General features: G+C 61.0%; 1 protein-coding gene across 1 annotated transcript in view; it reads left to right on the top strand.

Annotated features, from left to right (window-relative positions):
- Positions 1-17,633, top strand: part of MAD1L1 (mitotic arrest deficient 1 like 1) — a 346,750-nt gene that overhangs the window by 58,053 nt on the left and 271,064 nt on the right. The window contains exon 10 of the mRNA XM_040634676.1: positions 4,034-4,120. Within this exon, the coding sequence (XP_040490610.1) occupies positions 4,034-4,120 (87 nt within the window). The remainder of the gene's footprint in view (positions 1-4,033; positions 4,121-17,633) is intronic.

Genomic DNA, 17,633 nt, shown 5'->3' with positions numbered 1-17,633 from the left:
CTGTGAGAACCTACTCACTTCTATTATTGAGCCTCGGTAAACCTGAATGACTGTGGTATCGCTGTGGAGACCAGTGTGGCTGTTCCTCAGAACGTCGAGGGTGGGATGGTCGAGCCGTTCTGCTTCTGGGTATGTGTCCAAGAGTTGAAAGCAGAGCTCGAACACACATTTGCACATATTAGCCACACGTGGTTGCTGCTTTTTTTTTTTTTTTTGAAGATCTTATTTGAGTGAGTGAGAGAGAGTGTGTGCACACATGAGCCAGGGGAAGAGCAGAGAGAGAGGGAGAGGGAGAAGCAGACTCCCTGAAGAGCAGGGAGTCCGGCACGGGGCTCGATCCCAGGACCCTGAGATCATGACCTGAGCCAACATCAAAAGTTGGGCCCTTAACTGACTGAGTCACCCAGGTGCCCCTTCTGGCTTTAGAGTGTCCACACACTGTACCACCCACCTCTCTGTCTCTCCTTTTTGTCACATAGAACATTCTGGAACCATTGCCGTAAATGCACTGTTTCTAACTAAAGCCTCATGCACGTCAGTCCCCCAACAGAACGTGTTTTCTTTTCTTTTTTTTTTTTTTTTAAAGATTTTATTTATTTATTTGACAGAGATAGAGATAGCCAGCAGAGAGGGCACACAAGCAGGGGGAGTGGGAGAGGAAGAAGCAGGCTCCCAGCAGAGGAGCCTGATGTGGGGCTCGGTCCCAGAACTCCGGGATCACGTCCTGAGCCGAAGGCAGACGCCTAACTGCTGTGCCACCCAGGCGCCCCACGTGTTTTCTTTTTGATCAGCCCTGCAGAACTGAGGGTGTGCAGAATCCCATGCAGTTTAACACATTGCTTATTTCGAGTTGGACCTTGAATTCCTCATTTATATACAGTGAGACGTCACACATCACTGTCACCTGTGTCTTGTCCTCGTTTCCCCCGCAGTGTTACGTGGGTTGGCTTGTGTGCCCATGCGGTGAGTGCGTGAGGGTCGTTGGGCGTCCGCGCTGCAGTATGCCTGGGTCTTCGGGTTTTGCAAAGAAAGCCAGAGGAGCCCTGTCGAGCCAGCCAGTCAGCTTGCAGTCGTCTGGATGGCGACTGCACCCTGTCCGTCTCTTTCCTTGAACGATGTCCCACCTTTTCTCCGTCTCGGAGGGGAGAATGAGCTGGCGGATGGGAAATTCGTGTGTGTTGCCTGCTAGTTTTCTGTGCTTTGGGTTGTTAGGGGGAAGCGGAGCCGTAGTGCTGGCAGGAGTGACCGGACAGGGGCCCCGAGTCTTGATGCAGCAGGACTCCGAGCCACAGGTGGGGGGCTCTACAGGCCGCCGAGGGAAAGACTGTGCGGTGGTGATGTGCCCTCCGGCAGCTGCCGGCCACTGTAGTAGGGGCGGGTGTGGGCGTCGTGCCGTGCACGTGGGGGAGGCAGGCCCTGCAGCCCACGTCCCTGCTCCGAGAGGAGGGGGTGGTTCATCTGAATGCTGGCACCTGGGATTGGGGGGCTGGGACCGTGGCCAAGGACCCACCTGCAGGCGTGCCGGTCGGATCTGCGTGGCTGCGCGCTGTGGTTTGTGCGGGGACGACCCGCCTTCTCGGCCCGCTCTGGGAGGGGCAGCACGAACTCAGGTGACCTAGGCTGTGGACATCCCGCTCCTCGGGCAAGTGGACCGTGTTTGCGTGGCTGGTGTTCTCTCTGGGGGAGGGGCGGGAAAGTCGGTTTGCTGCTCGGTTCATTCGAATGTGGAGCCAGGCCCCTTGATGGCTGTCCAGAAGTCCCGTGGTACCTGGGCGTCTGATGGCCTGTGTGTGCCTTGAGCTGACGCAGCAGAGACCCCGTGTCCTGGGCACGGCCGTGTGTTTATGTGCATGTGTGGGGTGGCCTCGTGTGCGCTGGCCTGCGTGGGGTCCCAGGGGATGCGGGTCGCCGTCAGTGGGATGGAGTATTTCAGAGTGCGTATTAAGTTCACTTTTCTCCTGATTTGAACCGTTCCAGTTTTTCCCTCGTTACGCAGTTGTTTCATTTCAAATTATCTTCACTTCAAAGGAGATTGCAGAACCTGGGTGAAAGTGAGTCTGGCTGTCCACTGTATCTAAGTCCTAGGTTTTGGGGGCTAATTTGGACCTCAGGGCACGAAGCTTGTCTCTAAATTGGAGTCACGTGCACCTGTCTCTGCCAACTGGCCTCCAGGTTTCTGGAAGGCTTCTACTTGGAGGGAACTGCAGGTGACCTGCCCTCCATGAGAGCTGCCGCCTCGGTCACCGAGAACCCCTGGAGACTTGGTGGCTGTCTGCTGATAGGTCCTCTCTGTGGGCCCTTTTCACCACTCAGGCCTGAGCAGGTGTGGCTGGCCTGGAAGATGCAGCACCCTTCTGCCTCCCCCACGGAGCGAGGGCCGGGGTAGGGGGCTCTGCAGACGTGGGTGTGCACGCTGTCTTCTTAATTTGTTCTCATTAAACTTGTGCCACGGATTTAGTAACTGTTTGCCAACCCCTGTGACTGAGTAACACAGAGAAACAGCAACAACTTGAATATCTTTAGACTGTTTCAGAAAAAATGCCTCTTGGCTTGAAAAGGTTTATTTTTATGCTCCTCAAGGTTGGAAAACTTGAGGAAGCTCCAAGAAGAACGGGACCTGGCATGCAAGGCTGGCTCAAGCCCTCCCCTTGCTGGATTTCAGTCTCGCACAGGGTCCTTACAGATGATCATCGGGTCTGCGGAGGAACTTGGGGAGAAATCTCCCCGTCTCCCTGTGCCCAGTGGTTCCTGTAGGCCCAGTGAGGGGCTCTTTCTCAGGTGGCTGGGAGGGGTGTCTGTGATGGGGAGAGCCGGGGAGCACCTGCGGGAAGGGTGTGGACCCTAGAGGCCCAGGTGTGTGAGCAGTCGGGGCGCGCGGGGCTTCAGATGGACTGCCGACGGGTCACAGGTGCTGGGAGCTCCTGTTCTAGTGACGGCAGACACCGAGAGACCCCGTGGCAAATGCAGAGTGGGGCAGGCGGGATGGGGGGCGGCCTGGGGCCGTGATGGGAAGTTCCTTCTTCCAGGGGTACTGATCGCCCTGAGACCTCATGAGGAAGAGCATCGTGAGCACAGGGTGAGCTAACACAGAGCTCTGTCCGCGTCCAGAGGCAAGGCTGTGGGAGGCAGAGCGCCTGGGGGCCGGGCGCTGCGGTGCCGTTGGAGGCCAGGAAGAGGGCCTTCGGAGCCCGTAGCGACCAGACTCTCATTCCACAGAGGGCATGTCTTGAGGGTGTAGCTTTGGTCACAGCCCCCGTGGCTCCTTCAGTGATGGAGGAGGCTGTGACGCCTCCTACACGTGGCCCCGTGTGGCCCCGTGCTTGGTCCTTAGGCCTCAAGCTCAGCTGCCACCTGCAGGCCAGGGAGCCCCCAGCTTGCGTGCCGTGTGCTGTGTGGGTACTGTTCCCACTGTGCCGGGTGTCCTTGTAGTCGGTCACAGGTGTAGTTAGTGCGTGTTCTGCTGGTTCCAGAGTCGGGGTCTGAGGGGTCGGACGGAGGTGCTGCTCTCCTCAGAGAGGAGTGCATCGTGAGACGCTTTTCACACCTGGGGTCTCTGCTCCTCTGTGAGTGGCGACAGTGGCAGCACGATGCTCTGGACGTGTGGTAAGATGGGCAGTGCGGAGTTGCGTGAACACAACGGAGTGCCGTCCGTGGGGGCGTCTGTGGCTGCTCTTCCTGTTGCTGGTTCCAGGGAGGTGGGCACGTGACCTGTGCAGAGCCCCCCTCCATCTCACCTCCCCTTCTCTGCAGGGTGGCACTGGCGGCTAGCTGTCGACCTGTTCGTACAGCTGGAATGAAATTGTGTCAAGTAAAAATAATCTACCTGATACTATGTAGCCAGGGGCGGGCTGCGGTTTGAACCCGGGTCGCGGTGTGCGCGCAGTGCCGCACTGGCCCAGAATGGTGCACAGGATGAGCCCGGTCCCAGGTCTGTGATTCATCTGCTGCTGGCATTGCCTTGGCGGCCGTCTGTGCACAGAATGAGGTCCCTCCAGGGAGTGGCTGATGCTGACGCATGTTCTTGATCCCACAGGACCCCGGAAGACCTTTCCAGGTTCATTGTTGACCTGCAGCAGCGAGAACTGGCCTTGCAGGAGAGGAACAACACCATCACCAGCAGGTAGGCCTGGCGGCCCGGGGGTGTGCAAGGTGCCTCTGCTTTGGAAAGGCGGAGCCCAGCGTGAGTGTGTGTGCGTGTGTGTGTGTGTGCGTGTGTGTGTGCGCGCGTGCCTGCGCGTGTTCTGGGCGTGGCTCGGGAGCGGCTCCGCTTCACTGTTGCTTGGCCTCGGCCTGAGTGAGCACAGCTGGGTCGGTCTGGAGGTGCAGGGTGCCCCACAGTGTACCCCGTGGCATGACTCTGCTGAGGCAGCACGTTGTTGTCATCCCTGCCACGTGCCAGGCCACGTTTGCCTTCCTGGTGCTTGGGGGCCACGAGAAGGATGTGTGCCTGGATCGGGGAACCCTGTCTTTGCTGTGACATGGGCTCCGAGTGACCTCCTGATGATGTGAAACCTGGAGCCCAGGGGGCAGCGTGTGGGTGTCTGTGTGCGTGTAGACCTGTGTGCTCAGGAAGGTCCCCGGAGAGGAACAGAGGTCGGGATGCCCTCGGCCATGAGTAACGGGAAGACCTCCCCCCAGGGCTGCGCCGTGAGGAAGGAGTCCCCTTCCCTGGCGGGAGGCCCAGAGGCTAACAGCTGTGTGACTTCTTGCAGGCTCAGTGTTAGGTCTTTCCTGCCAACCCCGTGAGGCCAGCGGGTGCTCTGTTGTTACGCTCCGTCCTGACACGACCCCATAGGAGAAGGCTGGGTCCCACGAGCTGCCCCCATTCCACGGATCAGCCGCAAGTCCCAGGTCCTCAGGCTGCCTGTGCTTTCGTCCTGGCTGACTACAGATCCGGGATTTCCCTCCATACCCCCCACCCGTTTGAGGATTTGCTAGAATGACTCAGAATTCAGGAAAATGCTTTATGTACAATCACTGGTTTATTGCAAAGGTTGCAGTCAGAGCAGCCAGATGGAGGAGATGCCTGGGGTGAGGGGCGGGAGCGAGAGCTTCCATGTCCTCGCTGGCTGTACCCCTGCTCCCAGCACCTAGGTGTGTTCCCCAGCTCATAAGGTGTCTGAGCCCTACTTTGGGGGGTTTCATGGAGTTTGCATGCTTAAGTCATTGGCTGTTGGTGAGGGGCTCAGCCCCCACCCTGGGTCCCGGCCCCCCACAGGTGGTGGTGGACTTGGAGGTCCCGGCCCCCCAGGCGTGTGATGTTTTTGCTCTGGCCCCTCCTGCAGTCCCCTCGTGAGCTCAGATGAGACTGTGGTTAAAAGGGGCTTGTCAGGAGTCATGAGGTGTCCCTTTCACTTCGGAAACCCCAGGGGTCTTAGGAGCCAGTTGTCAGGAAGGGGGACAGAAACCAGGTACTTCTCCTTTAGACTGACTCCGGGCTCTCCCGGATGGTCTGTCTCCTTTCTCCGGTGCCAAGTAGGTGGTTGTGCAGGCTCTGGGCGACACGTCCGCAGGCCGAAGGAGAGGCCTCTTTCTTGGGTCTCCTCTTTGGAACAAGGAGGCCTTTTCCTGGGACCCCACTGCTAGCAGACCCCCCTCCAGCCTCGTTGGCCCAGGCAGGGTCGCACGCCTGCCGCAGAGCAGCTCCTGGCAGGATGGGGTTGCCCTGAGGCTGAGGCCGGCCCTCCTCGCTCTGGGCTCTCTCTCGAAGGGCGGATGGCTGAGTGGGGTCAGGCTCCTCTGTGAGCAAGTGGGTCTGTGAGGAACCAGCCTCAGCCTTCGTGGACACAGTGTCTTAAGGATTCGTTAGTAGCCGGAGGGAAGGATTTCTTATTTTGGGGGTTGATGTCACTTTGAAAATTGGCTTTTAGAAGCATCTGGATATGTTGGACATAATCACATCAATTTAGCTTAAAAACCTCAAACAGTAAAGATTGCCTTTTGCTTTCAAAGCTACTGTCAGATGAAACGGGTATTAAAAGTGATCTGAAATTAAAGCTTTTACGTTTTTCCAGACGATCTTCTTCTCTTTACTTTGCATTTGAAACAGAATGAACTGTTAGAGGGAAGGAAACTTGGCTTCGGTTTTCTCAGGCCAAACCGTGAGGTGGCAGGAAGGCTGGCTGGCTCCCATGTGCGGGGAGGCGGGGGCAAGAGCAGCTCTGTCCTCAGGGCCCCAGTAGCCCGCTCGCTCCCAGCTGTGAGTGTGGAGCCGACCTTCCCATCTCTGTTCTGGGAGCAGCACCTTGTCCACCTCTCAGGACCCTTCGGTCCCCTCCGAGAGCGAGGCTGCTTCTCTGGCACCCCGAGAACAGGCTCCGTGCAGCAGCTCTTGCACAGATGGTGAGGTGGGTGCTGTCAATGTCGCGCTGGCCCGCACACTGCCACCAGGGCGACTGGCCTTCACAGCATGGCGTGGCCCCATGGGAGGAGCCTAGCTGTCACCCCCTCTTGCAGATGAGAGTTCCGGCTCAGAGAGGCCGGAACACTTAGGTGAGAAGGGAGGCTAGGCAGCCCCCGCCATGCTCATGTGTGACGGATGGCTGGGCAGGCCCCTGAGGAGGTGGCAGGGACCCTGTGATGCTAGGCCCTTCCTGACCAGCACGGAGAGGACTTGTGTGTCTGGTGTCCTTTGCGTTGGCCGGCTGCTGGGCAGCTGCTGGTCCCATGGGCAGGAAAGTGACGTGGCCGTTAGTTGTGGTCTTCTGTGTGGAGGGCTGGGAGCCCTGGTCACGACAGCTTTGTTCCTGCACATTTTGCAGGCAGGTAAGCAGAAATCGAAGGCAGGTGGGAAGAGGCAGCTTGGCTAGAGGTGAGCACGGGGCGTCCGGGCAGGCCCCGGCACGCAGAGGGCGTTTCTGCTCATGCGCAGCAGCTGAGCCAGCTCCCCAAAGCCGTGGCGCCCAGGCCGGAGAGTAGGCCCCTTGGGTTTGGTCTCCAGGCATTTCTTTTGGTCTGTCCCTGGCCGGGTCCTTCCGTGGTGGCCTCCGCTCGGGCACTCCAGCTCATTCCAGGAAGGATCTGGTGCTCCAGAGGGTTCTGTGCTGCGCCTCGCTTGGGGAAGGTGAACGGAGGGCAGACTTCTGAGCTGCAGGCCGGCTGCCCCCTGGAGCAGAGCTGAGTGTCCGCACACCTTGCTGCTGGTGCCCCTGGTTCTGCACTGCCATCAGCCTGGCCGGGATTTGTACTTTCCCTGATGTTTGTGCCCACGGCCTGGAGGCTGCGAGGCCAGCGGTGGCTGGGGCTTTCAGAGGCGGGAAACTTCCAGAGCCTTTCAGGTTGCAGGGGGCGGAGGTGTGTTCTTCCAGAGGGTAGGGATGCGCTTCCTTGCTAGCTTTGTGCACGTTTGCCTGAGTTCTGAGCTCTGATTTTCTTGTGTCAGAGTGGGGCTCGTGTCTATCACGAGGGCTGTTCTGAGGGTGAAGCGAGGTGGGATTCTGTGCCCCGTGTTCAGTAGCGCCCCAGAGACTGCGGCGGCGGGAGGTGTCTCTCCGGGAACCCCCTGTGCTGTGGGGCCAGGAGGCGGGCGCAGCTCTGCTTGGCTGCGCGGGGGCGGCAATGGGCCGTCTTTTCTCTCACAGGGGTGTTGGGAGCCTCAGGCTCGGTTCCCTGCGTCGTCCCCTTTCACGGGCGTGCTCAGACAGCTCCAGGCACCCTCGACTGCTGCTGTGGCGGGTTTGGCAGCGCGTTCAGACAGTCACGCGATTACAGCACACGGACCTTTGCCTGTTGTCATTGCTGCCACGGGTTCGGTTTTCGTTCTTGGAGGCTGGAGGCTGATAACGCTTCCCACCCCCTGGATGCATGCTGGGGACACGGTGACGGTGGAGCGTCTGGGTGCGTCCTCTGTCCCCGTGCTCCGCATAGGGCTCCCCTGATGCTGCCGCAAGCTGCATCGGCCCTTGCTGGGCCTCAGTGAGTGTGGCATGTTCTCCAGGGCCCAGCACCCTGTACGCATCCTGCACACTGCTCACAGCCATGTTCTAGAGCCAGGCTGTGGATGGGAGGCTGCGTTCCTTCGTGGCCCAGACCCTGGCCACACTGGCGTCTGTCAGACTCTGACGCACTCTGAGGGTGTCTGGAGCGAGAAGCGGCAGATGAGGGCAGGACTTTGTGAAGCCGTGCTGTCTGGGGTTGCTGTGCTTTGCAGGAAACGAGGGCTGACACTGGAGGGTGGGTGACAGAGTGGAGCCAGGCTCTGGGGTTCGGGTTCCTCACCCGTACGCGTGGTGATGGTGGTGTTGACGGCGGGAGCGTCTCCGCGCTCGGTGCCTCATACACAGCCTCTCACCCGAAAGCCCGAGGTGGGTGCTGTCATCTCTCCTGTGTGGCAGAGACCCCTGAGCCCCCCAGGGAGACGGCTGGATTTGGATCCCAGTGTGTCCGTCTCGGCGCTGCGTGGCTTACGAGGTTGGAGCCCACGCCCCTGCCAAGTGCTCGACGTGGCTGCAGAGGGGCTGCTTCTCACTCAGTTCTCTGCAGCAGTGGAGACGCGGCGCGTGGGCCCTCCGTGGGGCACAGGGCTGGCCTGCCGTCCTTGCTGAGGACTTCAGGTAGAACCGCCACGTAGGGGAGTGGGGAAGAGCCAGTGACTGATGCGGGTATGGGGGGTCTTCCCATCTCTGTCTGCGCCCGGCCTTTGAGAACCAGTCCCACAGCCCCTGCTCTGCACGCACCTGCTCCGCGGGGCCCGCGGCCTCGGGCGGATGAGTCTCCGGGGCTCCGGCCGCCCCATCGCTGCAGTTGGTTCGAAGCATCGCATTTGCCTCCTGTGGGTGAGGGCTGCCTCAGAAGAGCCCCTGGTCTCCAGGGAGCCCCGACACGCCTGGAGCCACACTCTGGCCGTGGACTGTCCGCAGGTCTTTCTTTGCCACCGTGGCGAGCGTCGGGGCTGTGACTGGGGTTGCCTGGGCCCCGGGCAGCCTTCGGAGGAGGCTGGTGCTTGCTGAAGGGGACTCGAATGAATGGTGAGAGGGCGGTCCTTGCTCACGCCGCCCGTCCCCATCCCGGAGAGGTGGTGTCCTTGGCTGTGCGTCTTCCTGGCAGCTGGCAGGTTGATGGGTTCTCTGTCGTCTCCGAGGATCCGTGTAGCGGTCGTAATTCTTCGTGCGGCTCTTTTCCTGCTGTTTGTCCGCAGCACTTAGGCCGTCCTCGCAGACCATCTGGAGTATGATCAGGTCTTGTCACCTTTGTCACCCTGGGTCTGTGTGAGTTATGGTGCTCTCAAGCTGTCCCGAGGCCGGCAAGGCCGGTGACGCCGCAGAAGATTCATGACGACCGAGGACCTGTTCTCTGTGCATCGGGGTGGAGTTCACACTGCGCTTGGAGCAGCGGCAGGTCCCTGGCTCTAGCTCAGGCTGGCCCGCCACCGAGTTGCTGTGTGTCCTTGGACAGGAGAATCAGCCTCTGCCTCACCTATCAGGATGAGGATGGTGATTACCGTCACGGGGCCGTCGAGCGCTAAGGACGGAGGCTTTGTCCGTGTCGGGTGGACCTGTGCCTGGCGAGGGAACAGGGCAGAAGCGTCTCTGGGGTAGTTGAGGGCACGGCGGTGTGAGTTATCTCCTCTGTTGGCCAGAGAAGGCCCAGAAGGAGCTGGACTTGGGGCTGGTGTGCAGGACAGTGACGTCAGGTGAGAGAGCAAGCCTGGGGGGTGGGGTGTTTCGTGAGAGCATGAGGAATGGTGTGACCTCTGTGTGTCGATGGAGGGCGACTGGGAAATTGTTTTGGACGTGGTGTGTGGGGAGCCCATGAGGCCAGAGAGAGGTCGGAGAGGTTGTGGACAGAGATGTAGGCGTGCACAGCGTCTCCTGTGGACTCTGCCCTGGGCCTGTGGGGGCCTGAGCAGTGCCGAGGTCCCGTGTGGCCTGGAGCCGGCTCAACTCCTCTTGGCGCTCCCACTCAGAGCTCCAGCATCTGCCCCGGCGAGGCCTGATCTCCCTGCTTGGGGCTTCTGCTCTGATACGACCTGGTCAGCGAGGCTGCTCTCGCGTATTCCTGCTCTCGCGCCACACCGCAGACTTCTTGGGGCAGGGACGGTATGTTGAGTACGACGGTGTCCCCGGGCCCAGAGGAGGACATGGGTGAGGTGCTGCTCAGAGAGTGTGTGTTGGACGAAGGAGTGAACGAATGACCTGACCGAAGAGGCACGGTGACGGACTGCTGACCGGGTGAGCCCTGTGGGGCGGGCGTCTGTGCTGGGCCAGTCCCAAGGCCTCCAGCTGGGCTCTGGGTGCCACCTGCTGGGCTGGCGGAGCACGTCCTCTCATGGGGCGGGCCTGGCTTCGCCTCGTCCACCTGTGCTCTGTCCACCACGTGCTGTGTTCCGGTTCCGCCGGCTCCCAGGGGCTCCGTGATCATCTGGCTGGCCTTCGTTGGGACCAGCCCCACAGCTGTGTCCCCCTCGCCAGGTCTCATGCTGGTCCTAGCCATTACTGTCTCTGCAGGCGCAGGTCCCAGGGCTTTTCAGGGATGTGGACCAGTATGGCCAGCTCCCTGTGCTGCTCGGTGTAGACGGGCTTTGGCGGGAAGTATAGAGCCAGGCTGTGTCTGAGGGCTTGCCTTCACGCATTTCTTGGTGGCAGTCTGTGGCGGGGTGTCTGTTCCAAAGACACAGACCACGTGGCTGTGAGCTTGTTGACTCCACAGGCCAGAACCCCTTCCTCAGGCCGGACCGGACTCCATCGGCTCGTGCTTGTCACACTGCTCAGATGGCGTGAGGCCCAGAGTCGAGCTGTGAGCATGCTGTCCTGGCTGTAGGGGCAGCGAGACCCATGCTGCCATCTCTCTGGGGTTGGGGTTGAGATGACCGCCAGCAGACGCGCACACACGGTGTCCAGTGTCAGGGCTTCACGCTTGTAGGTTTGTTCCTGCACCTTCCTCCCGGTGTGGAGGAAGTAATGAGATCTTGAGGAAGCTCCAGCCATTTCGGAGCCTGGGAATCAGTCACAAAGAGATTCATTCTTGCGCTGTCTCCTGGGCCCTTGGCAATCTATGAGAGACTTAGCGCTTGTGGCCATCTTCCTCGGCTGCTTGCTTCCGTGCAGAGGTCAGAGCCCAGTCTTGTGCTGTAGACCATGCTGTCTGTCTGGGGCAGACAACCAGCAGTCTGGGGTAGACTGGCCGTCTGTCTGGCGTAGACTGCTCCATCTGTCTGCTGTAGGCCGGCCGTCTGTCTGGTGTAGACCGCACCATGTGGGGTAGACGGGCCCTCTGTCCGGCTTAGGCTGGCCATCTGACTGGGGTAGATTGCACTGTCTGCTGTAGGCCGGCCGTCTGTCTGGTGTAGACCGCACCATGTGGGGTAGGCGGGCCCTCTGTCCGGCTTAGGCTGGCCATCTGACTGGGGTAGATTGCACTGTTTGGTGTAGACTGGCTGTCTGTCTGGTGTAGACCGCACCATGTGGGGTAGACGGGCCCTCTGTCCGGCTTAGGCCGGCCATCTGACTGGGATAGATTGCACTGTCTGGTATAGACTGGCTGTCTGGTGTAGACCGCACCATGTGGGGTAGACAGGCCATCTGCTGGCTTAGGCCGGCCATCTGGCAGGCGTTCCTGTGATGCTGTCCTCCGTCTGTGCTGTGGAGTCCCATAGCCACTGGCCACGTGTAGCCATTGGGCCCTTAGACTGTGGCCAGTGTGTGTGAAGAGCCGCATCTGAAATGTAACATTGTGTAGTCGCATGTGGTTGGTTAGTGGCTTCCGTAGGTGGCTGCGTGGCCTTAGTCCAGTGTCCAGGGTTCAGCTCTGCCACCTGCCGTGGGGACCAGTTCTTGCAGGTCTCTCTTGCCTGTAAAATGGAGGCTGTAGTAGGTGTAGTGGACTGTTTGGCTCCTCTAGGCCGGTATGAGAGTTAGCTGAGATGAGACACCTAAGTCCCTGTTTCAGTGCCTCGCGGACAAGGCGGCTGGCAGTGTGTGGCAGGTGCTGTTACCATGTGCTCCCATCGTCTTTGACAACCCTGTCATCCTGCCGTGATGATGACCGTCTTGGCACATAAGAACTCACGAGCTTCTGAGTGGCTGCCTGGCTCCATTCCTTAATGCCCTTCCTCTGCCGGGCCCTCTGTCACTCGCCTGTATGCTCTGTGCTATGGATGGCAGCTCTGGGTCTGGCCACGTCCAGCCCCCGTCAGCCTCCAGGGTGTGGTCTGGCTCCCCTTTCAGTGGGCCGCGCCCCCAGGTCTCTGCGGCAGGGGCTGTGCTTCTCCCACGTCCACATCTTTGGGGAAGGGGACGAAGGGGAGGCTCTGGGGCAGCCCTGGCTGGAGTTGGAAGGACTCCATTCCATGCGAAGTCCCCGGCTCCTTCCAACTCTGGCTGCTCTTCTGTCGTAGCACCCGTACCCTGGTCCCTGTCCCCAGCTGCACCGGGAGCGGCCTGAGGTCCAGACCCTGTGCATTCACGATGGTCCTCTGTGTCCAGCACAGACTGGCCCTGGCTCAGCGAGGGTTTCACGGGCCAGGAGTCAGACGGGACGCTGCGCTCCTGGGCGCCATACGGTGTCCCTCTGCTGGGCCTCAGGTCTGCAAGTGCGGCCCAGGGCGCGGGGCCCTCTGTCGGCTGCCGGAACTGGCAGTGTGTGCTCCTCTCCTTGACTCCGCGTAGCTCCTTACACCCCACGTGTTCACGAATCCAAGACTCCCTTCCCCCACTGGCCACCATTTCCTTCCGGTGATGAGGCTTCGTGGCAGCATTTCCCACTCTCGCTGCCTCTGCCGTCCACACAGCCCTCCCTCGGTGTCCGGCCCCTGCTGACCTCTCCACCCCCCTCCTGTTTCCGCCACGTCTGCCACACGGGACTGCCTTCAGCAACGGGGTGCGCTGTCCCCGCCTGTGTCCCCGCTGACCCGGGCACTTTGCTCAGGCCTCGGCTGAATGTGAGTTTGTGGCTCTGGCTGACTCCCACCTCGGGGAGCCTTCCCGGTAGATTGTGTGCCTTCGACCTGCTAGTTTAACTTGTCCTGGCGCAGGGCCGTGTCTGGGTTGTGGGGTCACCGCCCCACGTGGTCTGGTCAGAACGACCTGGAGCACGCGGTGAGCGTGTGCGCCGCTGCAAGTGCATGGCTGCGGCGCTGCGCGTGCGCAGGCCTCACGCTCGCCCGTCCCTGGCCCTCTTGTCTTGCTTGAGCTGCTGAAAAGGCAGAATCCATGTGGTGGCCCTGCGGGCGCTAGCCGTGTCACCGCCTCACCATGAGGCTGGCCCGGCAGCACTCCCAGCCCCGCGGGGTCTGGCTGCGGGAGGGGCCTCTTGAAATGGGTGTCCGATCGTGTCCCTCGGGCGGTGCGGGTGTACAGGACCTTCTGGGGCATTCTGTGTCACTCGCCAGAAGGGCTGTAGTCTGTTGCTGCCCTTGGGGCCTTGTCTCTCTCCCCTGTCCTTGTCACCGGCGTGTCATCCCTCCCTGTGCCCAGGGCCTCGCCTTTCTCACGCTTCTTGCCTCCTGTGTCCGGAGGTCACATGCTCCTTTCTGGTGTGGAACATTCCAACTGTGCTCCCTGACGGAGGGCTTCTGCTTCTGGTCTTGACGGCAGCCTCACCTGTTCCTGTGCGAGAGGCCATCCCGCCACGCCCCTGCCTCCCGCTCTTGGTTTCTGCGCTCTTGCTGGCACTAATCTGACGTGTTGACGGACTGATGGACGTGTGGGTGGTGCATTTCTCCCCGTTAGAGTGTAACCTCCGCGAGAGCACAGGCTCAGTGCCTGGCATGCATTTGTGGAGTGAAGACTGTCTCTTCCTCTCTCACCAGGATATGCTGTCAGTTCCCTGAGCAGCGGTGGCTCCGTGGGTTCTCGTGTCCTCACCCCTGCTTGCTGAGGAGTGGGGGTCAGCGCGGACGTCCCCCGGCAGTGCCCCGTCCTCGCCCATGTCCAGGATCAGGGGCAGATGGGGTGTCTCTCACTGGTGACCAGGAGCACGGACTGGGGCCTCCACTTCTCCGTGTGATTCCTTCACTGACCCCCCCGCCCCCGAATCCACGGCCTGTTGGCCAGCGGCCGCAGCGGTGCAGGTGGATGAGTCGGCACCCGGCCCGCCTGCAACTGGCCCGGCGCTGGTCCCCTGGCTCCCGGCACCCCGTCTCGGCCGTGGTGCTGCCAGTCCTCACTGGGTCTGCGCTGCCTCCCACCGCGGCACGCGAACGGCTTAAAACCATTCCCGCCGCGCCCACTGCAGAGTGCGCGCTGCTCTGCCGTATGCTGCGCGGTGGGCTCTGTCGTCCGCGTCGTGGCAGCTGGAAGGCTCTTCCTGCTCCAGCTCTATGGCCGGTGCCCAAGTGGAGGCAGCCAGGTGTCCTCAGTGACCCACAGTGTCCTTCTGCGCGGGCGGGCCTCTCACCAAGAGCACGGCTCTGAAAAGCTTCGCATGCTTTACCCCGGGCTACAGAAGCACTGACGAGCGCTGGCCTCGGGCAGGGTGGTTTGGGGTGGAGCTGCAGAACAAGATGTGGGTAACCCCGTGGGGCCCGGGGCCGGGGCTGCGAATCTGTACGCACGGGTCCGTGCGCGTGTTCCCGAGCTGGCAGAGGCTCTGAGAGGGAGAAAGATGTTTGTTCAGAGAGAGACGTAGTTGTTTTCTGGGCACGAGGTGGGTCGGGATCGTTGCTAGGCGCAAGTAGCCTTTGAGTCAGATCTGGCTGGAAGTGAAAAAGAACAAAACAAACCCAAGAACAGCATATGTGAGGGGCAAGGGTGGCTGCCTGCCCGGCCTGCTGGGGGGCCCCTCACGTCTGTCCTGAGAAGACCTCGGCTGGGGTCTCCTCCAGCCATTGACGTGCAGACCGTAGCCGGGCGCGGAGCCCTGCGTGTGCAGCCGAGGGGCTTCTGGCTGTGGGGACCCTGCCCGTGGTTTCTGTGTCCTGCTCCCGTCCCCGACCACCCCCGTAGTCACCCACGGGCTGACTCCCAGCAGGCCGGACCCTGCAGACGTGTGTCCGCTAGGGTGTGGGGCGCTTCGCTGCCCAAGCCAGATAGGCGACCCGGAAGGCAGGATGTGGGTCGAGGCTTTCTGCGCGGGCTTCGTTCTTTATATCCCAGATGGGGGTCGTGACACTGGCTGCTTCCTAGAGGGCTGGTGATCATGCAGGCACCGAGCACAGCACCCGGCCGGCTGTCGGAGCTCAGTGGAAGGCAGCGTTCGTCCCCGTCCCGGCGCCTGCAGCCCCCCTTCACGACAGGCTCGTATCTGGCACCTGCACACTGACGGGCCTGTCTGCAAGTCGGGGCCTGTCTTTGTCCCACAGCTGTGACGTGTGGGCGGAGCCGTGGCCGTGCCCCAGCACTCTGTCGTCTGAGGGACCTTAGGACTGGGCCTTCGAGGCAGTTGGGGTGGAGCAGGTGGGTCAGCGTGGGACTGCTGCCCTCTAGCCGCGTGGGGTCTACCTGGTGGCTCCTGGCCAACTGCTTGGCTACCCTTCACTTGGGTTCTCAAACCCTCTGCTTTCTTGCTTGGGCCTTCTAGCAGGAAAAACAGAACCTGGGAACCCCTGTGGCAGTCGCGGCTGAGCGGAGGGAGCCCGGGCCTTCCCGCCCTCTGGGCCTGCAGGGTGCTGGCACGTGCCTGCAGTGCCCGTGTTCGGACGTGAGGTGGTGCCTGCAGCACTGGCAGCCTTCCTCCCGCTCAGTCCCCAGCCGCCTCCGTGGCCTCCCTAGCGTGAGTGCGCTCCCAAGCCTATAAATTTTGTGGCTAATTAGAGAGGATGGGGGTGGGTGGGGAGTGTGAGGGCTCAGCGCTGGAGGTGAGCTGGGTGCTGGCTTCTGCTTGTCTCTTCTCGAGCAGCCGTTTCTGGGTCTTCTGGTCGCCTCCTGACCAGTGTTGGTGAGACCCATGGGGCGGGCGCCTTGAGGCCTCATGGGTGGGCGCAGGCCTTCCACTGACGCCTCTCCCGCTCGGCCCGGGATGTGTAGGAGTCGCCCTCATCATCTGGACCGTAACCGTCTGGCTTCTGTCCCTGAGACCAAGCTCCTCTCTCCTCTAGGAGAGAGCCCAGTCTGTCCAGGGTCCCGAGGGAAGTCTGAGCTCGTTGGCAGACATTGCTGGGCTTCCTGGCAGTGCCAGCCTGGCATAGGGCGCTGCAGGCAAAGGGGAGGGTCTAGGAGAGTGGCCTCTGGGGGCTGAGTCTAGGGCCTGGGTTGTGGGACATGGCATTTAAAGACTAAGTCTTCCGACAAGCTGGACGGCTGGCCCGTGCTTTGTTGTAAGAGAACAGTAGTTTTCCTGGGCCGCGTGGAGTGCAGATCGACCTGTGTGTGGAGGTCTGTGGGCTGGAGACCCCGCTGGCTCCTCTGCTGTGTGGCCTCCGTGGCTTGACTCAGTAAGTGTGTAGAGTCACCCGTGACATTTAAATGCAGCTTCTGGGCTAGCGGCATCTTCAACCAGCTGTCAGGACCGCAGTTGTGGGGTAGAAGGAGCTCGCACTCTGCCTCAGCGCCTCATTCTGTCAGCGGAGAGAGGCCTGGTCCCTGCTTTCTTCTCAGGACCTCACCAGAGGGTCCCCGAAGTCCCGTGAGCTCCTGGACGGAGGGTGGCAGAATTTGCTGTAGGAAGACTGGCTTTGTTGTGTTGGGAGTCACCGGCCTTGTGCTTCTGGGGCCCTTCCCCGTGGATGCGCTCAGGTGTGCTGCCTGAGGTGGCGTGCGCGTGCGTGTATGTGTGTGTGCGCGTGTGCGTCACCGCAGGCCCTGCCAGCCGAGGTCTGTGGCTGACCTCCAGGCCCTTTGCTCCACACGCAGACCTGATGGTTCTGAGCCTCCGGATGGACTGCACTGGGCACGTCCCTGCCCAGTTGGTGTCTGTTGCGTCCCCTGCTTCTGAGCCAGGGTTACCCTGTGCCTGGTGCTCCTGAATCCGAGCCTTACCGGATCCTTGTCCTTGGGAGACAGAGCCTGTCCTCGCTGGGCTGTCCCGGCTGAGGGAGAACTCCATGCTCTCTCCAGGCCCGGTCAGGGCGCCCTGCCCTGGGGCTGGTGCAGTCTGGGGTTGTGCCAGTGGGGACACAAGGTTTGGCCCTGTGGTGCTGCAGGGAGGGAGTGACAGAGCCGTGGTTGCGGGCAGCGGGCAGTGTGTGGGCAGGGCAGGGTGTGGGTGCAGGGCAGGTGTGGGCAGGGCAGGGTGTGGGTGCAGGGCAGGTGTGGGCAGGGTGTGGGGTGGACAGGGTGTGGGCATGGTGTGGGGTAGGCAGGGCGTGGGGTGGGCAGGGCTCTGGCTGCTCCTCTGGGCTGAGCTGTCCCGTGATCTCCCTCCGCTGTGGCAGCCGGCTCCCGTTGTCTCTTGTCAGCAAGAGAAGATGCCATTAATACTTCACGCCCAGACTGTTTTCTTACGTGTTTTGCATTTCCATATTTAAAATGGAATTTGCATATTCATGGTCTTTTAAATAAGTTTTTATTGTTCAGGAATGTGGAAGTGGATAAAATGTGAAACAACTCTTTTTATTCAAGCGCTGGAAGGAATTTTCATCCCCAAATGAAATCCGTTTCTGGGCGGTTAGTTCTGCAGCAGTTGCTGTAGGAAAATTACCCAGGAATCGCGGGTGTCCTGGGTTCAGGTGGCCATGCCCTGGGTGGACAGTGGGCGGGGCGGACCCCAGCCTGTTCCCAGTCTGCAGCCAGGCCCAGGCATATTCCCCTGGGGTGGGG

The sequence above is a fragment of the Ursus maritimus genome, unplaced genomic scaffold (assembly GCF_017311325.1).
Source record: "Ursus maritimus isolate PB19 unplaced genomic scaffold, ASM1731132v1 scaffold_2, whole genome shotgun sequence".
NCBI lineage: Eukaryota > Metazoa > Chordata > Mammalia > Carnivora > Ursidae > Ursus > Ursus maritimus.
The sequence above is the reverse complement of the archived record's forward strand: the minus strand, read 5'-3'. Positions and strand labels throughout refer to the sequence as shown.